Below are 23,439 nucleotides of genomic sequence, written 5' to 3' on the forward strand. Positions count from 1 at the left end.
ATGAATGAATCTGTCATTTTCCTTCTTATTCTTGCTTTAGTATAACAAGTTATAATTAATTTTAACTTTCAATCAGTCGAAACAACCTTACATAAAATTTGATTGAGTTGCTGCGAGTCGGACAGTATAATCGATAAGGTTAAGCACGACCATTTGCACTAAGTCTTTGGGTGTTGGGAGGGAATACCAAACAGATTCTTTAGGTTTTGGGAGGGTATACCGGTTAAGGTTTCATCCTTGACGGACTCGTGTCTTTAGGTGCCAGGAGGTTATACCGATTAAGGTTTCATCCTTAGCTGACCCGTGTCTTTAGGTGTTGGGAGGGTATAGCAGTTAAGGTTTCATCCTTAGCCGAACCAATTATTTAGGTGTTAGGAGGGTATATTGGTTAAGATTTCATCCTTGATCGACCCGTGTTGTGAAAGAAAATTAGATACACAAACTTGTAAACCTCATTAAAACCTTCCTGGCCGAAAACCCTCCTTAAGGAAAAAATGGTTGGGCGAGGAAAGAGCGCATGTTTTTATTAATATTTAACTATAATAGAACTTGAGGTATGTGGCATTCAACGTCCTCGGTACAACGTCTGCAACGTCTCAGATCCGAAAAGGGCCTTCCCAGTTGGATAAGAATTTTTCGTCTATCTTCCTAGCCTCACTTCGCATCCTTCAAACGAGGTCTCCTTTTTAAAAGTTTTTCAGTCGTACCTTCGTGTTATACCGCCTGGCCGCTCGGAGCTTGCATGTGATTTCGCAAATCTTGTTCTTGTCTCGAAGCTCGTTCGGTAGGTTGAGTCTAACCAATAGACCCTCTTGATTTAGGAATAGATCAAAGAGTTGCCTTCTGAGGGAAGACTCGCCTACCTCGACCGGGATCATGGCTTCGATGTCGTAGGTTAGGCTGTAGGGTGTCTCATGCGTTGAGGTTTACCAACTCTTCAGTCCATCGCCCATTCGTCATGCCAAGCCACTTCTTTAACTCGTTAAGGATGACCTTATTTGCTACCTTGGCCTGCCCATTGGTCTAGGGGTGGTCGACCGAACTTGTTACCGATTTTATGTTGAGATCCTCGTAAAAGGGTCGGAGTCCTCGGTCAATGAATTGCCGATCATTATCTGTTATGATGGTGTGGGGAACTCCGAACTGACATACAATACTCCTCCACACGAAATTTTGGACATTCTTGACCGAGATTGAGGTGAGGGGCTCATCCTCAATTCATTTGGTGAAATAATTTACCCCGACCAAGAGGAATTTAATTTGTCTATTTCTTGGGTTGAAGGGACCAATGATGTTCATTCCCCAAATGGCAAACAACCATGGAGACACCATGTTGGGAGTTTCTCGGGCTTGAGGTGAGATAAGGGGCAGTAATCTTGGCACTTGGTACATTTCTTCACATATTTTGTACAGTTGTTCTAGATTGTAGACTAGAAATACCCGGCTCTGAGTATCTTGGCGGTCATCGTTCTCCTGCCCAAGTGGTTCGCACAAGCCCCTTCATGGTATACCTGGCACATTGTTGCCTCATCGTCTTTTCCTCTTCTGGCTTACATGTGTCGAGCTCTAGGTACTGAATGATCGGAGTCATCCAAGTGTCGGCCTCGATAACGGTCAGGCATTCGGCTTCTCCTACGCTGGGATTTGTAAAGTGAATTTGTACCACAGATCTATGGTGGCTTTTCTTATTAGTTGTAGCAAGCCGAGAAAATGCGTCAGCCCTCATTTTCTCCGCTTGGCGGATGTGCTCCACCATTACCTTCTTGAACCAGACGATGAGGTTAGAAACTGATATGATTCCACTAGCTAGATATAGATGATTCTTTGACATTTTATGGAATCAACTTGAGTTGGAGAATGAATAGGCACTTTTAATAGAATTGGATCAATGTTCTATGTTTCAAGAACTCACCAAAACTTGCACCAAACACCAAACTCACATGAAAGATCCATTTCTTGCCAATTGAACCGATTAAATTGAACAAGAAAGCAAATGCACCGATTAAAAAGCTTAAGGGATGAAATGCACCGAACAAATTAAGAAGAAATGAAGAAGAAACAATTGAATCCAGCAAAAGAGCATAAGAACCGAACACTACATAAATTTAAGCTCAAACACCGAATAGAAAGAACCTAGACATGTTTTTGAAATTGAATGAACTTGGAAATGAAATGAAAAGATGAAGGAGAGAAGAACTTATGAAGATGGAGAGCTTGGTTAATGGTCACGCCACTTGAAGTGTGAAGGCTCCAAGATAAGTGAGCAAATGTCGCCACTTGAGAGAACCAAGGGACTCAAGATAAGACAAGGTAGAAGAGAAGACAAAGTTCTCACAATTCTCTCTCAATTTGAGTAGAGTTTCTCTATAGCCAAATTCCAATCTGAATTTTACAAGAGCCCACACCTCTATTTATAGTGTGAGGGTGCTGAAAAATAGGTGGGAAAATTCAAATGAAACTCATTTGAAATTCCCACCAAAAACAAGTCACATGGGAGGTGTGACCTTTTTCTACTATGACACCTCCTAAAAACTACACCTACACCTACTCTCCTAAGTCACATGGACAATGTGACTTTATTTTACATATTCATACTCCTTTATTTAATATCCACACCTCCTACAAGAGTAAATCAAATGATGCTCTTTTATTTAATGCTTGGCCTTGCCCCTCATGGGATGGACTTGGACTTTTTGGGCTTTGGCCTTCTTAGGCTTGGGCTTGGGCTTGGGCTTTGGGCTTGGGCCTCATCTTTATTTTATGTCTTCTTTTAATTTTGAGAAGACTAGAAGGAAGAACTTCAAATGTGAAGGTGAATGACCTCTTCCTTCATTAATAACAGCCTCCTTTATTTGATTCTCATCATACTCCTCGAGTTGGAGAGAATTCGTCCACGAATTCTGAATCCCTGCATATAACAAAGTCAGTTTACTTTTACAAGTAAAAGTGGAAGAAAAATAAAAACATGACTTATCATTTGTAAACAATGGGATTTCAAAAAAGGAGGTTCTATAAATCGACCAAGTTGGAAAAATTTGTTTGGGAATGATGATATCTTTTGGAAAAAGGCCTCTTAAATGGTGACAACCATCAGGAGGTATGAACAAATCATCCCTAACATTTTTTAACCAAGATGGTGGTGAAGTAAGAACCTTTGGTAATGAAAAAGATAAGGAAGGAAAACACCTTGGATGTGGAAGGATTAAGACCCATGTCAATTTGGCCTTCTTTGTCTTTTTCATTTTTACTTGTGGTAGGTGGGTGAATTAAGTCTTGTTTTACCTTGTTTATCTTTAAGATTTGCTTTTGTGGACAATGAAGAGTTGTGTGCCCAAAACCTAAACATTTAAAACATTTGATATTTGATGTTTTGGTAGGTGACTTAGGAGTAGAAAGATTTGTAGTAGAAACTTTTTTTGGAAACATTGGTTTGTTTGGAAAAATTGGAAGGAGAAATTTGAGTAGAAATTTTGGTTGCATCCTTCCTGGAAGAGTTGTAGAAATCATCATCATGAGTATTTTTGAAAGTTTTTTTCAAAAGATATGATTCCACCTTGATGGCTTTGCGAAACACTCTCTTTAAAGAAGAATATTCTTTTAATTCTACAAAGTCTCTAATATCTCTTCTCAAACCACGTACAAATCGTTTAATCTTTGACTCTTCATTAGCATGCATATTCATTTTAGTCAAAGTTGTTTCAAAATCTTTAAAGTATTCATCTACCATTCTATGTCCTTGAGGAAGCCTTTGGAACTTCAACAAGTGTTCCTTCCTAGAAGGAGGAACAAACCTCGCGCGCATACACTCTTTCAAATCATTCCAAGAAACCACGGGAGGTCTCTTGCGCCATTACAATTTTATGCCACCATTCTTTGGCAAAATCTAAAAATTCTAAAGAGGCTAGTTTCACCTTTTGGTCTTCATAGACCCCATAGGCTTTAAAAATTTGTTCACATTTAGCCTCCCAATCTAAATACACATTAGGGTCACTATGACCACTAAAGCTAGGTACTCTAACACATTGAAAATAAGGCAATATCACATGTTGGCACCTATCTTCACGTTTATGTATTTTCCACTCTTCCTTTTTTGCAAAGCTCCCATAGGTGTTGGAACTCTTTAAAACATGCCCATGATGATGATGGCCTTGAGCATTGGAAGAATTTTTGGAAGAATGCCTAGGAGAATGATGTCCCTCATGCAAAGAATGGACAACTCCTTCTTGCTTCAATTCAATCTTGGCCAAACGGGCTTCTAATCTTTGCAATTCTTCATCCCTTTGAGCAAGAGTTTTCCTTGCTTCTTTCAATTCACCAAGAACAGAAACTTTACTAGGAAAGTGCTGTTTGTAAGCATCACTGCTGGAATATGAAGCCATTTATAAAATAAAAAAGCAAACAAAACAACAAACAATGTTAAGAAATCAAGGTTAGCAAAAAAAAGAAATTGTAGCAAAATGCCGAAGTGAAGTGTCACTTAAATCACTCCAAAGAAAGAATACTCCCTTTACCAAGCTGATCTTGAGGCCTTGAGTAACCTCAAATGAAATATGTCAAAGCAAGAGCACACAATCTCAAAGCAAATCACCATAAAACCAATGAATAATGAAAGACAAGCAAGAAAAGGTATAAGCAAGAAAAGGCTATAACAAAAGGAATACTAGATGTATGAAAAACTCAAAGAGTATTGAAGAAAAGACAAGCAAGAAAATAAGGTACTCAATGAAAAAGAAGGCACACAAAAGAGACCTAAAGAAAAGCACTAGATTAGATGAAGAAAACAAAAACAGAACTACTGGAAAAAAAAAATTGTGCAAACTGTGCTTGATGTTCACCGATTTAACTGGAATGATATAAAGCGAACTGGATTATGAAATTGTAACCAAAGAAAGTTCAAGATCTTAGCTCAACAATGGCACTGGAATTACTTAAAAACAGTAAGCCAATTAATTGAGATAAATTTTCTAAAGTCGTTGCCAGATTACTGTATTTTTTCGGCAGAATTGCACACTTTTTGTTTTTGATTTATCATTTTTTTTGTACTTTGAATTTTGAAGTACTTCTTTTTTCTACTGTTTTATAACACTTATAGAACACAAATCCAGAATTTCAGAAATTTCCAGTGAGTAAATCAATTGCAATAAATCGAAACAGTGAACACGTTTTCAGAAAAACAGAGGAATCCTAACAGGAATGAAAACAGAATTAAGAACTAGCAAAGACATATGGAAATGATGTATATGAACTTGTATAGGTCTAAAATACAAGTATGAACTCAATACTAAAAATAAAATGCACAAAGGATCAAGACACAAGTTCAGAAAAACTGTATTACACCAAAGCAAGAAACAAAAAAAATACAATAAAAGGACTACAAGAAGTGATGACATTCTTGGAAAAACATGACTATGACAAAACTTGTATGGATTCAAAAAGGAAAAAACACAAATACATGATAGGCACAATTAAGAAAACAGCAATAAAACCCAAAATAAGCCTAAAAAACAGAAAGATAAACAACAAGAATTATAGAGCTCTTGAATTAAAAGTGCAACACAACTCAAAATTAAACAAGAACAAACCTAAACTCTAGATACCACATGATATGATTCCACTAGCAAAGTAGAGATGATTCTTTGACATTTTATGGAATCAACTTGAGTTGGAGAAAGAAAAGGACTCACCAAAACTCACCAAATAGAATTGGATCAATGTTTTATGTTTCAAGAACTCACCAAAACTTGCACCAAACACCAAACTCACATGGAAGATCCATCTATTGCCAATTGAACCGATTAAAAGGTGCATAAATGTAAATGAACCCAAAAGAAAGCTTTAAAACTGAAAAGCACCGAACAAAAGCAAGGCAAAGGAAGAAGAGCCGAACCAAAAACCAGAAATGAGCTAAAGCACCGAATATAAAGAAGCTAAAACATGTTTAGGAATTTCGTATGACTTGGAAATGAAATGAAAAGATGAAGGAGAGAAGAACTTAAGAAGATGGAGAGCTTGGTTAATAGTCACGCCACTTGAAGTGTGAAGGCTCCAAGATAAGTGAGCAAATGCCGCCACTTGAGAGAACCAAGGCACTCAAGATAAGACATGGTAGAGGAGAAGACAAAGTTCTCACAATTCTCTCTCAATTTGAGTAGAGTTTCTCTATAGCCAAATTCCAATCTGAATTTTACAAGAGCCCACACCTCTATTTATAGTGTGAGGGTGCTGAAAAATAGGTGGGAAAATTCAAATGAAACTCATTTGAAATTCCCACCAAAAACAAGTCACATGGGAGGTGTGACCTTTTTCTACTATGACACCTCCTAAAAATTACACCTACACCTACTCTCCTAAGTCACATGGACAATGTGACTTTATTTTACATATTCATACTCCTTTATTTAATATCCACACCTCCTACAAGAGTAAATCAAATGATGCTCTTTTATTTAATGCTTGGCCTTGCCCCTCATGGGATGGACTTGGGCTTTTTGGGCTTTGGCCTTCTTAGGCTTGGGCTTGGGCTTGGGCTTTGGGCTTGGGCCTCATCTTTATTTTATGTCTTCTTTTAATTTTGAGAAGACTAGAAGGAAGAACTTCAAATGTGAAGGTGAATGACCTCTTCCTTCATTAATAAAAGCCTCCTTTATTTGATTCTCATCAGAAACCGTGTGGTACTACCTCTGCAACGAAGGCTCATTCACCTCGAACTCTCCCTTTATTTGATTGACCACCAACTGGGAGTTGCTTTTACATGTTACTTCACGAGCTCCCATATCATATGCCAAGTTTATACCGACCAAGATGGCCTTGTACTCGACTTGATTGTTGGTGGCATTGAACCCGAATTTGAGTGCCTGCTCTGAGAGCATGTCACCAGGTCCTTCGAGGACAGCTCCAGCTCCATATGTCATCTCTTTGGACGACCCATCAGTATATACTTTCCATCCAGTCGAGAGGTCTTGTTGGGGAGTTAGCTCAGCCGATAAGTCAGTTATGCATTGGGATTTGATTTTGTCCCTTGGCTCATAGTGGATGTCAAATTTTGAAAGCTCCACTAACCTCCCTATCATGCGCCTTACAAGGTTTGGCTTTGATTAAATTTTTAAAATTGGATAGTCAGTTCTTACCGTGATGGTATGGTTATGGAAGTATGGTCTTATCCGTTTGGTCGTTAGTACAAGGGCGAACACGACCTTCTCTATCATTTGGAACCTCGTCTCGGCCGCGTAGAGCGTCTGGTTGGCGAAGTAGATTGACTCTCATCCTTCTCAACCTCTTGTACCAGAACTGCGTTGACCACCTCCTCCGAGACCAATAGATAAACTATCATCAGTTGGTCAGGTCTCAACTTTTGGATGATCACTGGTGAGGATAAGAACGTCTTCAACTTCTGGAAAATTTCTTCGCGTTTCTCATCCCAGCTGAACTTCACCGCTTTTCAAAGCAGGTGCACCATCGACCATGTGCGGTCAGCCAAGCGAGGGACGAATCTCGATAGCGCGATAAGACGCCCGATGAGTTGTTGAACCTCCTTCACGTTCTGAGGTCTTCTCATCTCGGTTATCTTCCGAAATTTTATCCAGATTCGCCTAAATTCCTCGGTTAGTTAACATAAAATCCAAAAACTTGTCGTCCTTATCATCAAACACGCACTTCTCAAGATTGAGCCTCATGTTCGTCCTTCTCAAAGCTTCAAAGACTTTGTCTAAGTCTTTGATGTGTTGGTCACATGAGTTTGACTTTACAACTATGTCGTCCACGTTCTGGCCGATCATCCCCTTAAATACCTTATCCATGAGTCTGATAGGTCACTCCAACGTTTTTAGTTTGAACGACATTACTTCATAGTAATAATTTGTGTCGTCCGTCATGAATGCGGTCTTTTTCTTGTCCCTCTAGTGCATGCTTATCTGGTTATAGCCAGAATATGAGTCCAAGAAACTCAAAATTTTGTGGTTAGTTGCACCATCTACCAGTCGGTCGATGCTAGGGAGTGGATACGAATCCTTTGGGCCTGCTTTGTTAAGATTCGTGTAGTCTACACATCCTCCATTTGCCATTAGCCTTGGTAACCATGACTACGTTAGCCAACCAAGTGGTGTATCGGGCTTCACGTATAAACCCAATTGATAAGAGCTTCTCGGCCTCTTCCTTCGCTACCAACCTCTTCTCCTCGCCAAGTTTGCGCTTCTTCTAGGCTACCAGACGCGTTTACTTGTAGACCGAGTGCTTGTGGGTAATGATATCCAGGCTCACCCCAGGCATAATGGTCGTTGTCCAAGCGAGGAAATCAACGTTCTTCTTCAACGCCTGATGCACCAGCTTTGCGTCGACCGCCACTATGGTCGTACCTACACAGGTGTTGTGTTCCACTTCGAGGAGAGGGACATAACGCAACTCTTTAGCTTCGAGTCTTGGCTCGGTCGTTTGGAGATCCAAGTCGACTAAAGCGACTGTGTGCTCTTTATGTACTACCTGAGCTTCTCTTCGAGGGGACTTCCGTCCTCGAGAGGATTTCCACCGAGGGGATCGGTCGCGATAGGCGTCCTACAGTGTATGCTCTACCCTTAGGCTTTCTACGTAACATTCTCGTGCCACTTTTTTATTTACATGCACCGTGAGAATGTCTCCCGACACTTACATCATGATTCCAATAGTTTTTCAAAAAGAGAAAAACATTAATTTCCCAAATTACTCTTCATCATCCACAATCTTTCCATCGACGACGCTTTTAAAAGGGTAAAGGGTTGATGTGTCCATGTCGGGTTGAAGCACTTTAAACTGGTCAATGACTCCGTTGAAGCCCTCCACGAAGTTGTAAGAAATCACGTCTTCAGCAATCTCCAAGGTAGTGTCTAAGGTGGATATGTTGTTGTGCAACATACTCTCAGTAGACTCCCATGCCTGGTTGTCGGCCTGGTGTTCTTCTCGGTGGCGAGCATAGTCTTCCACAGTCCTTTGTAGTTTGCTAAGAGCAGTGGTCTTGGGTAATCTTCGAAATCTTACTCTCAAGTTCGGCAAGACAAAACTTGGCATCTTCAAGATCTTGGTGTACCTTTTGCATTGCCTCAACATCTCGTTTTAGTTAACTTTGCACCATGTGATCACAAGCAAAAAGAACCTTGGGCCAGGTTGTTTGTTGGGCAAAGGCAGGGGTGTCAGTATTCTTAAAGGATCGGATGGTTGATGAGCCTTGATTGTGATAAGAGTTATCCTTGTCCAGATCAATATGGTCAGCATCGAGTCGAGTGTTGGTGAGACGTTTTCTTTTCAAGGAGACAATGGCAGGTTGTTCCAAATCTCCACCCTAGAAGTGTTTATCTTAGTGTGAACGCCTCTCGGCGAGCCATCTCGACTTTGGACAACAACATGGCGTTCTCTAAAGATGAAGCATGAAGTGAGACATTAAGAAATGAAGAAGTAAGCAACACGTATAGTAAAGAAATGTACCAATGTAGACTTTAAGGTCACTGGGTCGGGTGGTGAGCTTTAAAAGTACTGAAGTTTCAAATAGAATTTCAAGGTCGTCGAGTGTTTGGCAGTCACCTAGTTCACTATGGTCTAGGTCGTCGGGAGATCAAGAAGACTGATTTTAAGGATGGGACAACCAATACAGGGGAAACCTTCTAAAAGGTCAGGATTACGATCAGATTTTTGGATTTTTATGAATTTCCCTGTGAAGGTTTTGTACGAAGACTGAAATAAGGATAGTATACCCTCGAGCCTTAACCCTTCTCACGGAAGCTCAGGAGGTTCGTTTGGAAATTCTATATTCAAAAAAGTAGAAAAACATGTTTGAACTCAGTACACAACCAAAGTACACAAAATGTAGAAAGCTCGAACAAAGACCCAACTATTGGGATGAAGTCAGGAAGGGACCACGTTCATGGTATTTAAAATTTCCTTTTCGAAGGGGTTTAACGGTAGTTGTAGGCCAATCCTAGTAAATAAAGTCTCATAAAAAAAAGAAAGGGGGTTCATGCATACAATCTCTACATACAGGTTCCTCAAGCTTATAAGGGATAACAACAATATCTTCCTCAGAGCCAATTTGGCTGAGTGCTTGGGCATGACGAAAATTTCGAATGCGCTTGTTAGAAGTAAACACAAAATCTCACAAAGAACATCACTCTTAGCCCAGGGATACAAACAACGGTAATCCATCAACCTTATTTCTACAAGTAGGTAAATGCCAGCCAATACAAATCGAAAATACAAGTAAAGCGTACTTAGGAGCGAGAATGGTTGGTTGAAAGGGAAGTTAGGAACGAAAAGACGACTTTGGAAGAAGAAGCACAGAGGAAAGGTGACAAAAGGGGTGAGTGAAAGGGGAACATGAAACGTTGGGACGTTATAAGTTTAAATTCTGAAAGTTGGTGTAGAACGCCTATCCGTGATGGACACGTGGAAAAAGGTTTTGTGGAAGACATCTAAAGCAACATGTTGCAGGAGTAATAAATGTGGCGCATATATCCAGAGGGGAAGGGTCGGTACGTTAAACACAAAGGACCAAGTCAACTGGACTGCATCGGGAGAGGTTGGTGGATAGTGTGGGTAAATAAAGGTTAGAATAGGCTGGGAGATAATGGGGAGGTGCAAACGTTGGTTGAAGACCACAAGGGGGGAGTCCAAGACTAGCCTTATTGGCTTACGGGGGCTTGTGGTGTCATGGGTCAAGTCCAATGATAAGAGACAGGTAGATCGGTTGGAGATCGCCAGAGTAAGTTTGATTTTTAGTCTCATTGGCTTATGCCTAAGGCTAGGAGGTTGTAGCATCATGGGCATGAGCCCGGTTGTGTGGGTGAGTATATCGTCTTTCAATACTGATATTTAAGGACATTAATTCTCGTATCAACGAAAATCAAGAGTTATTGAGTAATTAGTCTTTATTGTTGAATTAGACCAATAACAAGACGAGATACAGGAAAAATAGTGTAGAGACTCTAGTATATGTAAGAGAAGACACAAGAAAGAAAGACAGATTACCTACTCGGCTAAGAATACACTTATTCTTAGCTACACTGAATATTCTATGTTTGAAATCGTCTATATTCTTGTCTAGAACAATTAACAAAGTAAAAAATGTTAAAATGAATATTATATATTTATAATATTTGAAAAACTTATTTTACACAATTAAAATTCGAGAAACCGATAGAATTACACAACGGAAGAAAAAGAGAGTTAAACCTAATGTTTGAAAATGATTTTAGCTATTTATTATTGTTAGTTAATTTCATAACCAGTAACGATTTTGATAGTGACCTATGATGTAAACTCCTAACTAATTCATCCCGAACCTTAATCTGTGATCATAAATAACACTTCGGGGCAGCTTGCCACGTTTTTCATATCAAATCACACCACCCACAAAGTTGAACTGCATGTACTAGAGTCTTCAAACACATGTCACTACTTTTCTTCTTTTTTTTTTCTTTTTTCATCAATTCTTAGCACTACCTTTCAACTTTATTCATAACTTCAACCTCACAAGGAGAGAACACTTGAAACGCAAAAAGCAATTATTATATTGTGGCAACGTGATCACTTTCCTTTTGCATTCAATTTTTTTTTTTAATTTCTTACAAATATTATAATCTACCTTACTGTTTTTATTGCTTTTCTACTGTCTTTTTCTATTTCTTTTTATATTATATTATATTATTTATCACGTTTTTCTTTTTACCCTTTTTCCCTCTCCACTATGCGGGATTACATTTTCCTTATATAAGTAGCATATATAACAAACACAAAAACTGCTTATGTTATAATACTTCCCAACTCATTAACTATTTTTATATTGGTTAAGAATAATAGTTAAGTTTATTTAATATTTTGATTTTCATGTAACGAAGATATTTTTCTAAATACCCTCAAATTATTATTTATTAAAAATTATGTTTAAAGATGAAAATGTTTTTGGAATAATGATATTCAATAAGGTTTAGGTGATTGAAATCTACTTATATGTAAGTCCACCAATTATGACTTTTTTTTAAAACATTTGAATTGGTTTGGCAATGCTATAAAAAATTTCAAGGACGGGAATCATTATTTTTAAAAATCTTGTCAATTACGATTCCTATGAATGACTAAAATACTTTTTTTATCGGTAAAAGATATTTCTAGGACTATTTACATAAAAAAATCTAAAAATTAAAGAGCAGTTTAATATTTTGGTTAAAAAATATTTTTAAATAAATGAATTAATAACAATAATAATACTTTTTTAATATTTTTTTATTTAATTAGTTGATTTTCACCTCTGAGAATATTTATATAAAAAAATTTGATAAAACCATTCCAAGAAAAAAATGATTTTCTGGGAATATTATTTTTGAAAAGTATAATTCATTTACTTGTAATACCAAAAGACGTTTTTCTTCTTCCTTCTCAAGTCACAATTTGAAATTGAAACTCAAAATTAAATTTAAATACATATATATAAACTTATTATTGGTGAACTAAATTTAGTTTGAGTGTATATATATAAACCTTACTCATTTACATGGTTGTACTTTTTCTTCCCCATGGTAAAACTATAGTGAAAACAAAAAGGAAAAAACAGAGACAAAAATACAAAACGGTGTTGTTCTGTTTCATCACTCTCTATAGATAGTAATGTGTGTTGTAAGAGAAGGCATGTCAGCAGAATCTCCAATCCAACCTCACCTCGAGTGGGCCATGCACGTGTTGAGTGGGCTTTCTGAAGGACACGACGTGGCTGCTAACCATGAACGCAGTCACACGCTCGCTCACTCTTATGTCTTCCATTTTCATCTCTTGTAACCGCCGCACGTACTCCGGCACATGCACAAGGTCCCACACCACCCCAACCCCACCCTCCTTTAACACCCTCACCACCTCTGCCATCGCCCTCCCCCTTTCCGCCGCAGCCACCTCCGCCCTCTGTCCCCTCCCAACCGTGTGCAAAAACGTCCCGGACACCACAACGTGGAAACTTCCGTCCAGGAACGGCAGTCTGGTCGGGTCGCCTGTTCGGCATGTCACGTACTCCTCCACTCCCTCTACCTTGGCGGCGCGAAGGGTCGCCGCCAACCCTGCCTTGTTCGGACCGCTTAATCCAATCACCCGACCCGAGCCTCCTTCCTTTTTAAGGCGGGCGGCTATGGCATTCAGCAAAATGCCGCGGCCGCAGCAGCCAAGGTCAAGCGCTAAGCGCACCGTGGACCACTCGTCGACGGTGTCCACCATGCGCTGCGCCATCTCGGAATGGAGAGGCACCGCGGAGTAGAAAAAGTTGGCCGCCGCGTAGAAGAGGCAAAGGGCGGAGAGCGCCGTGACGGAGCCGGTGAACCCTGCTGCGAAGCGGGCGGCGCCGCGGTGTACGGCGGAGATGGAGAGATGGGTCTCGAAAAGGGTGGATATTTGGTTGAAGTAGTGAAGGTAGAGTAGTGAGAGAAGCGAGAAAAGAATGGCTTGACAGAGAAGGAAGACAAAGGTTTGCCACTGATCCATTCCGTAGATTAGGTAGATCCGTGTCCATTCTCTGCTTGATGTTTTTCCCATTCTTTGATTCTGCAATTCACAGAAAATGTTTCGCAATTAGTAAAGGCCTACAAAACTAAATTAAAGCTAAAATATCCTTAATTCACCCAATAAAGGAGACAGCAATCTAGGAGTGCGTGGCGTACAGTTACGGTTTGGTAGTTCAGAGTCGAAGGTTTGGATCTTCGAAGGTTTATTTGACGTTAATGGTGGTGGTGCATCAAAGAGTTTGATTCTGATGTCAGTTTTGCTTCAAACAAAGTCACAATGATTCCTTGTTTTCCGTTTCCAGTGTCAGAAAGCCAAGCATGGAAGCGTGCACGATCTTTGAGAGAGAAAATATTAAAGAGATCACTATTAGTCAGTGAGAGGTCTTACTTTGAGAGAGTCCTCATACTTTAACATTTTCACTCATACATACTTGTTATTTTATTATAACATTTTATTTACATTTATTTTTATTATGATATATTTAATTATTGTTCTTGTGGGTCAGATACTATCATATCTTATTCTGCAGGTTGGTTGAACAATTATTTTTTTTAATCCAATTCTCCTTCTTTACGTTGACCTGAGATTAACATGCACATCATTAAGAATTATCTAATTTTTCGTATAGCTTAACTTTATTAATCAATATTTTACCTTAATACATTTAAGCATGTTAGACAATATCAAATACTAAGACATCTCAAAATTATCTTGGCTCCGACCAATACAATTATAATTAATAATTGTTAAAATGAATGTAAATAAAAAAATAGAATTAAAGAATAATTTTCCTTAGAGGATTGATTATTTATACTCCCGTAGTTGTTAGGATAATAAATATACCTCTACATAAGAAGAAAGAGAGAGAATGTGTGCGTATTTAAAAAATCAAAAATTGAAATTGAGTAACTAAAAAAGTGTTGTGTTTCTTTTTGGTTGAGTATATGTTGGAAGAAAAGTACGAAAGTAAAGAAGAAAATATAGATAAGCTAAATATATGATAGAAATAATCAGAGATGATATCGTTGTCTTTAAAAACGTTAAAGAATTGTTAATATTGATGAATAAATTACCATTATTGTCGCATTTATTACTGATCTTATTTTTATTACCACTAAAAAAAATAGTCGAATTCTTCAAATGTCGTTTACCGTTCTTCTAGATAAACTAAAAAATATAAGTAATTTTCTTCACTTTAATAAACTATTTATAAAATTTTCTATTTTACTTTTTACTTCTATATTACAATATATATAAACTATAAGAAATTTGGTAAAGGTTTTATTTTGAAAAAACATAAATAGACGGTGGTGTTTATAATTATTTAAAAGTATGCTATTAAAAAATAAAGATAATAAATCTACCGTTGATTTAAAAATCATCTTTAACAAAACAAATCAAATCATAAAATACAATGAATTATATTATCTTTATCATTAGGTGTGTATATTCTTTTATGAAAATATTACTTTACAACTTGAGAGTTTAAGACACATGTTTACAACTATCTCGTTTTTACAAGGTAGTCAGTTTTTCGTGTATTTTCTTTATAAATTTTATTATTTTTGTAAAAATAAATAAAATTGGTTAGATATATATTTTATGAAAATTAATCAAACTCAAAATAATTTATTCTCTTTTAACAAAGGCTCTTCATTCACAAGTTTGACGTACAGAAGCTTTCTAGAGAGATTTTGTTTTTCCTGCTATCAAAAAAAAAAGGAAAAGTATATTGTATGATGTGAAGTTATTAATCTCCGCAAATCATGGGGACATGAGGTTAGAAAATTCAAAGTCAGATAAATTGGCCCCTGGGAGTTGGGAAATGGCGATTCAAATGTTCACTCAAACTCTAATTATTTTGCGTAACTGCGGTGGGAAATTGGGAGAGAATCTATGTGAATCTAAGGAAGATAATATCCGAGGATTTGAAAGGAAAATTTTGGATTATAAGATATCAGAAGTTTATTGTGATTTGTGAACGATATTATAATTGTGTGTGAAATTTTTTAATATTTTAAAAAAAATTGTAACATGTAAGTTTACAAATTTATTTTTATATTTAAAAATAATTAAATAATAAAATATAATGTACTTTTGTCTAGATTTAAATTAATTAAAATTTTATAAATTACTTTTGATATCAGTTAAATAATTATTTTCAGAAAAAATTATATTATTGATATATAAAAAAATTATTAAATATTTATAATTATAAAATATAATCAACAAATAATTATTAAGTAAAAAACTAGTCATAATTGATGTTGGATATGAATAAAAAGAATGCATGATCAATTATGAAGTAAAATTTCAGTCATAATGAATTATGAAGTTTTGGAACATTAATTATAAACTAAAAAATCAACTATAATCAATTATGTTTATTTTAGAATCGATTATTTATGTTTTATTCACCACTATGCTTCGTTCTATGGTTCTTTACCTCTTCGTAACACTCTTGAATGAAAATCAACCATGATTAAAGTATCGCAACACCACTATCGAACACCACCGATGCACTACCAAAACACGGTATTTCCATGCACGTCCACGATGAGCCAGGTTACTATGATAAAACCAAGTTGCCAATGTGATTTTTTCCTTGTTTCTTCACACAAATGCGAGGAAGCCTTAACCAGTGTCCTCGTCTTTCCTTGCTCCCATTTCTCACTAAATCCAAACAAGTGTGACATTCTCCTTTCTATTCGCATAAATACTGTCAGCAACAAAAACAAACACGGTGTTAATGACGTTTGTTAAACTTAAAAAATTACTGAGGTATTTTATTAACTTTCTCCATGAACAACATAAGGAACTTCCAGAAAGAAGAAGATGAATCAGAGGCACAACATTGTGTGGGTGAGAGACACATGGTAAGGGAAGAATATTTTTGTATATTATTGAAAAAGGAACATTGCAGCCCTACATCATATATTGACATGGTGTGTGAAAAAGAAAATATTACTGGGCTAAACTAAAGTTTAACTAAAACTTAGGCCCAACAAACCCAAAACATCAAACCCCCCCATCAAGCTGGTGGATGTATATTCAGAACACCAAGCTTGGTAACAAGTTTATAAAAAGTTGTATAGTTGAGGAACTTTATAAGAATGTCTGTTGGTTGTTCTTGAGAGCTTATGGGAAGAAGATGAAAGAGCCCATGTTGTAATTTCTCTCTTACTACATGACAATCAATATCCAGATGCTTGATTCTCTCATGAAATCCGTTGTTGTGAGTTATATGCCTGGCCGATTGGCTGTCACAAAAGAGGCTTGCAGCATTGTTGGCTTTGATGCATAGATCTCTGAGAAGGTATACAAGCCATTGTATTTCAAAACATGTGGTGGCTAGAGTACGATATTCCACTTCGGAGGATGATCTAGAAATGGTGCTTTGCTTCTTGGTTTTCCATGATATCAAAGAGTTTCCAAGGAAGATGCAAAAATCAGTGGTTGAGCGGCGTGTGGTGATACAAGAAGCCCAGTCTGAGTCACTAAAAGCTTTAAGTTGAATGTCAATACTTTTAGGAAAGAATATACCTTGTGCTGGAAAGGACTTGATGTATCTTAAAATTCTCTGAACGGCTTGGTGATGAAGCTTTGATGGAGCCTGGACAAACTGACTGAGGAATTGAACAAAGAAGCTAATATATGGTCTGGTGTTTACAAGATATAATAACCTTCCAATGATTCTTCGGTATAGAGTTATGTTGTGTACTGACAAACTTTGATAAAAAAAAGCTTGTCATTCTTCTATGCCAAGCATACCTGCATCAATCAAAATGTCGATAGCATATTTTCTTTGGCATATATGTATACCCCCTTTGTATATAAGCATCATCATATGTAATTCTTGTGAAGTCATCGTCTTCTTGTATGACAACTTGATCAATTTTATTATGAAACTTGCAAAAAGAGGATTCATAGAAAATAACATTCCTATATATAAAAACTTCTCTAGTTTGAATATCCATAACAACATAACCCTTTGTACCTTGTTTAAAACCAAGAAAAATAAACTTACGTGCCCTAGGGTCAAGCTTGTGTCTATTATGTTCAAGAGTGGATGTAAAGCAAAGACAACCAAAAACTTTAATATCAGAAAGACAAGGTGCAACATTATATAAGAGTTCATAAGGAGATTTGTTATGAATAACAGGGGAAGGAAGGCGATTAATCAGAAAAACAAAATGCAAAACAGCATAACACCAAAAAACTTTGGGTAATTTGGACTAAAATATAAGGCATCGAGTGATATTAAGAATATGTTGATGTTTCCTCTCAACAATGGAGTTTTGTTGAGAGGTTTCATTACAAGAGGTTTGATGAATTATGCCATGCCTTTCATAAAAATCTTTCCAATAGAACTCTTTACCATTTTCAGTTCTAATAATTTTTACATTCCTGCTGAACTGATTTTTAACATAAACAACAACATTTTGTAAAAGCTCTCTAGTTTCACTTTTAATTTTCATCAGATGAACCCAAGTATGTCTGCTAAAATCATCCACAATGGTTAAAGAATATTTATGACCATGCAAAGAAAGAATACCTAGAGGTCTCATATGTCTATGTGAATGAGATTAAAAACATTTTGACCATTTGTTTTGCTAAGAGGAAAAGACAATTTATGTTGTTATGCAGGATGACAGAGAGCACAAATATTCTTATCATTGTAATGTATATCAGAATATTGTTTAGCTAAACAATCTAATATTCTATTTGAGGGATGACCCATCCTACAATGCCAAACATCCAAATTATTTACAGTATCAAAATAATCAACATGTAAAGTGTACACAAAATTGTTTTCTTCATCAACATACAAATGATAGAGCCCATTTTGAATCTCAGCTTGACCAATCATCCTCAAGGAATTTTTCTCCTGAATTTGACAAATATTGTGAGTAAAAACAAGTTGAAAATTTAAAGAAGATAAAAGGCGTTGAACATATATGATATTTAGAGTAAAATCCAGAATATACAGAACATTATGCAGAGTAATGTTTTTGGAAAGAAAAACAGTTCCAGCATGAGTAGCATACACATACTGATTGTTAGGTAGCTTGACCCTTACTGATTTTATTTTGTGATAGCTTATGAATAGGGAAATAGAGCAAGCTATGTGATCAGTGGCACCCGTGTCAAGAATCCAAAAAGACTTATCCTCTTTACCTGGATTTTGTTTTGAAGTTTCACCCATGGCGTTGATTACAGTATGTTCTTTGCCTTTTGAATTATGGATCATGTTAACAAGTTGTTGCAGTTGCTCAGGGTTGAGGACTTCAAAAATTTTCTTATTGTGAGTCTTAGCCTGTGAAAACTCTTCATTCTCACCATTACAATCCTCGTTTCTTTCAACAAAATTTGCAGTGTAGTTAGTTCTCTACTTCATCCATGGTGGAAAACCGTGTTTCGAATAACATTCATCAGCGATGTGGTTCATCTTGTTACATAAAGAGCATTGCTTCCCATAGTTCTTTCCTCTTCCTCTTCCTTGGTTGCGCCATCCATGATTAACCTTGTTGTTCATTCTTTGACTCTGATGATTGACGCTATTGAGCAAGATCTTTGTATCTATGCCTATATTCTCATTCAGATGCCTTTCCTGCTGCAGAACAAGGGAGAAGAGGCGATTGATATTTGGTAGAGGTTCCATGAGTAAGACTTGCGTTTTGACAGTGTTATAATTTTCTCCCAATCCTTTTAAGAAACACATAACTCGTTCGGAGTCTCTGTAACTTGCCATCGTCTTCATCACATTGCAACTACATTTTACTTTGCAATTACAAGCAGGTAATGGTTGCAAATAATCCAATTCCTCCCACAAAATCTTTGAGTCTGTGAAGTAATCTGTGATGTTCCTCTCTCCTTGTTTGACATAATTGATTTCTTGTAAGAGATTAGAGGTGCGAAAGTGATTGCTTTTTTAGAATCGTTTTTTAAGGTGTTCCCACAACTCCTTTGCATTGTCAAATATACACGGTGCTTTGCGTTATCTGAGTAGTCAGCGTGCGTGTGATCCATGAAACCACCATGATGTTGCATCTTTCCCAGGCTTCGTATTTTTCATCATCACGAGTTGGTTCCAAGATATCACCATTAACGAACTTGAACTTGTTTTTTGAAAGTAAGGCTCATTTCATAGACCGACTCCAGAAGTGATAATTGGATCCGTCAAGTTGTGGCGTAACAAGAACCACACATGGGTTTTCTCCTGGATGAAGGTAATAGGCACTGATAGGGTTTTGTTGATCCTTTTGTTGGGTCGCAGCCATGGAAAAGAACAAGGAAGATCAAGAAGCAAAGAAAGAGAAATTAAAGGAATGAAAGGGAAGAAGAAAACCGATGGCAGCGGAGTAGAGCGGGTTAGACCCGCTCTGATACCATATTGACTTTCTCCATGAACAACATAAGGAACTTCCAGAAAGAAGAAGATGAATCAAAGGCACAACATTGTGTGGGTGAGAGACACGTGGTAAGGGAAGAATATTTTTGTATATTATTGAAAAAGGAATGTTGCAGCCCTACATCATATATTGACATGGTGTGTGAAAAAGAAAATATTATTGGGCTGAACTAAAGCTTAACTAAAACTTAGGCCCAACAAATCCAAAATATCAAAATATTTAAAGTGATATTTTATTTTCAACCTAATTTAACATGGAACCGTTATGATCAATATATATAGAGAGGGAGAACATTCCAATTTGGGGATGATGTATAATAAATGAGCACAACTAATTAGCTAGGAAGATAGATCTTGTTCCTTCATTCCAAAGAGCTAGCTAATACGTATTGTTATTATATATTATCACAATACATAATTCCTTCATCAACAATTTTCAGCCTTCAACTTTTTAGTTTTGCGTTTTGCTTTTAGAGTAGCCTCTTGGAACGTGGGATAATAGGGTCCCATTAATGAATTACATTACATCTTTCAGTTCATAAGAGAATATATTTGTACAAAGAATTTGCCTAATTATTGTTTGCAATGCTGGCGATGAAAATTCACTTGGAATTCAATTTTCGGAGGCCGAATTTTGAGAGTATTTTGCTTTTTCTTCTGGATGGTGGAGGGAAGTGAAAGAAATTGAAGCAGTTGCTGGTCCAAATTTGCTTATCGAGGACCCAAATTTGTGATTTTGGAGATTGAAATCCCAAGGAAGAAGAACGAAGAAAATAAGATAAAATTTCAAACATTATGTAGGTAGAAAATGATTTAAAAGTTTAAAATACAATTGGGGCAAATGAATTTTAAATTATTGTTTGAGAAAAAAAATTGGAAATTGTGTAAAGTGGAATATAATTTGGCTTTTGTAGAGAATTGAAATGTTTTAAAATTTAAAAGTTGAAGGAATTTTTTTTGGATGTTTGTTGTTATATATTGTGAATTAAAATTTTGAATGGATTTAGAAAAAATGCAGTCACAAAAATAAAATGAATAAAAATATATGTACTGTAATATGTATATTTGAAAAATGAAAAAGTAAAAGAAAAATTGTTTTGTAGTAAAAATGTATTAAAAGTTTAATAATTTTTTAATTTGTATGAGAAAGGAAGAAAATAAAAAAAAACAATGTAGGACAATAATTTGTTTTTGTTATATTTTTTTTGAAATTAAAGTTGTGGTTATTGCTTGATTGAAAATGAATAAAAAATATAAAAAGTTTTGGTAATTTTGGTTTTATACATAAAAAAAATAAGTATATTGGTTTTAAAATTTTTTAAATATTTGTTGTGGTTAAAAACATGTAGAAATAGAAGTTGACTACATTTGGACCTGGGTTGACTCAGTTGGACTTGGTACTAGGTCAACTCAGCTCTACGTCGGTATGGGCCCACTATGTCCGAGATGGGCTTGAGCCGACTCGACCTAACCTGGGCTCATTAGCGACTTGATTTGACTTGGGTCCGACTCAACTCAACATGGGCTCAGGTCTACTCGGCTCAACATGGGCCCGAGTCTACTCGGCTTGACATGGGCCATGACTGACTCAACTCGACATCGGCCCAGACCGACTCAGCTCGGCAATGGCCGAGACCAACTCGGCTCGACATGGGCTCCGGTTGACGCAGTTCGACATGGGCCTGGGCTGACTCAGCTTGACATGGGTTCGAGCTATCTTGGCTTGACATGGGCCCAGGCCGACCTGACTCGATATGGGCCTGGGTCGACTCTTCTCGGCATTGGCTCGAGACAACTCGGCTCGGCATGGGCCCGGGCCGACTCGGCTCGACATGGGCCCGCGTCGACTCTGCTCGACATGGACTCAGATCAATTCGACTCAACATGGGCCTGGGCTGACTCGGCTCGACATGGGCTCGATGCCGACTCAACCTTGTCTGGTGCCGACTCAACTTGGGCTCTGCCCCATTCAGCTAAACTTGGGTTAGGGTTTACTCAGCTCAACTTTGGTCTGGGCTGACTCTGCTCGACTTTTGCCTGACCCGACTTGGCTAGACATGGAGTCATACTAACTTTGCTCGACCTGGACCCAAATTGACTCGACTCAATCTAGGCCAAGACCAAGTCAAAATTCAACCCAAAATTCATTTTGAATAATCTAAAAATGTATAGAATATATATCTAATCCATATCCAATTAAATGGATTGGACTTAAAATCCAAAAATATGAATTTGATTTAAGATAAATTCATTTAAATGGATTAAAAATAATATGAATTTGAATAATTATAAATTGAATTTGGAAATTTGGATTTTTTACCTATCCTTATCCTTATACTTATGTGTATATAGGAGCTTCCACCTAAAGTTGGCTGAGAAGACAGGGCAATTCATCCACAAGAAGTGATGGAGATTGAGGTTCTCCATGTGTGAACTTGAATTGAGTGAAGCTTGGTTTGGATGCATCAGAAGTTGAAGATTTATGGAAGAAGGATTGGAAGGGGCAAGGTTTTGCATGTAGGACTTGGAGAAGTAGAGACACAATTTTTTTTTTTTAATTTTAGTTTTGCAGATAGAATCCATGCAGTAGAGAAGATGTATAACGAAATGGATGACTAAATGATCAAAATTTGAAACTCTTAAAGTTAGGCAATTACTTCCTGGACCCGATCATTTGCTTCCTGCCCTCGACGAAGTTTTCAAAATCCAACTATGTCCTGGTCTTCTTTAGTTTGAAAGCTTTGAAGATTTATTTTGAAAAGATGTGAAGGGTTTGGAGAAAGTTGCTTTTCCTCTTTGGTGGTGCTTTGAGTTGCGTAGGAGGTGGATTTACGGTGGTGGTGGACGGGGGTTGTTTGCACTTTGACATTGTTGTGAGGTAAGAATAGATTTAAGCTTTTTTATCGCATTTTGTTCGAGCTCAGGTAGTGACGTATACCGATATCCGGAAGTCTTCTTTTAACCTTACAGATGCAAACGTTCGTAGTCAGTAACATTTTCTGCACCATATCACTGCATTACGGATATAATTATCCATAATTTTGTTTTGTGTTATGGATTTAAATATTCGTAGCTGCTTTTTGAATTATGGATATCCATATCCGGAATAGTTTACTATGTTTTGGATGTGGGAATGTGGAAGTGTATGTTTTGACTTATGGATTTCTGTATCCGCAAGCTAAGTAATTTTTTTTCCAGCATTGTGAATGGATACACAGGACTCATACATGGGAATTTCAAGAGAGATTGAAGTGTGGGATGGATTAGACGATGTTGATATAGAGCAGTCAATAACTTACAATGCGTTAGATAATGAAGATATGACACATAAGTGTAGTGAGGCATTTACTACAAATGAGGTAAGGTAAATGTTGGGGTTTTGAATGTTATTGTTTATGAATGATTTTAAAATTTGGCATATGTTATTGTAGGTATTTCGTGATCGAGATGAGCTGTTAGAGTGGGCGAGAAGTGTTGGCTATAGTTATGGGTTTGTTATTGTTATATTAAGGTCGGATACATGGACG

At 37.0% G+C, this 23,439-nt stretch overlaps 2 protein-coding genes across 2 annotated transcripts; both read right to left on the reverse strand.

The window, feature by feature from the left end:
• Positions 1-12,456: 12,456 nt before the first annotated feature.
• LOC137833359 (uncharacterized) lies at positions 12,457-13,795 on the reverse strand. The gene is made up of 2 exons (XM_068641713.2): positions 13,656-13,795; positions 12,457-13,539 (listed from the first exon to the last, which is right to left on the reverse strand). The coding sequence occupies exon 2, from the start codon at positions 13,528-13,530 to the stop codon at positions 12,646-12,648; it is 885 nt and encodes a 294-aa protein (XP_068497814.1). The 5' UTR covers positions 13,531-13,539; positions 13,656-13,795; the 3' UTR covers positions 12,457-12,645.
• Positions 13,796-18,139: 4,344 nt separating this feature from the next.
• Positions 18,140-19,252, reverse strand: LOC150023265 (uncharacterized). The gene is made up of 2 exons (XM_090297781.1): positions 19,025-19,252; positions 18,140-18,889 (listed from the first exon to the last, which is right to left on the reverse strand). Exons 1-2 carry the CDS (start codon positions 19,250-19,252, stop codon positions 18,140-18,142), a joined length of 978 nt encoding a protein of 325 aa, XP_090153907.1.
• Positions 19,253-23,439: the final 4,187 nt, after the last annotated feature.

Source organism: Phaseolus vulgaris, chromosome 11 (genome assembly GCF_051622355.1).
Source record: "Phaseolus vulgaris cultivar YP4 chromosome 11, ASM5162235v1, whole genome shotgun sequence".
NCBI classification, from domain to species: Eukaryota; Viridiplantae; Streptophyta; class Magnoliopsida; order Fabales; family Fabaceae; genus Phaseolus; species Phaseolus vulgaris.

Coding starts and splice junctions, on each gene's coding strand:
- LOC150023265 (XM_090297781.1), bottom strand. CDS start 19,252: ATGGCAAGTTACAGAGACTCCGAACGAGTTATGTGTTTCTTAAAAGGA. Junction 18,890..19,024: donor GTCAAAGAATGAACAACAAG/GTTAATCATGGA, acceptor TGGATGAAGTAG/AGAACTAACTACACTGCAAA.
- LOC137833359 (XM_068641713.2), bottom strand. CDS start 13,530: ATGGGAAAAACATCAAGCAGAGAATGGACACGGATCTACCTAATCTAC.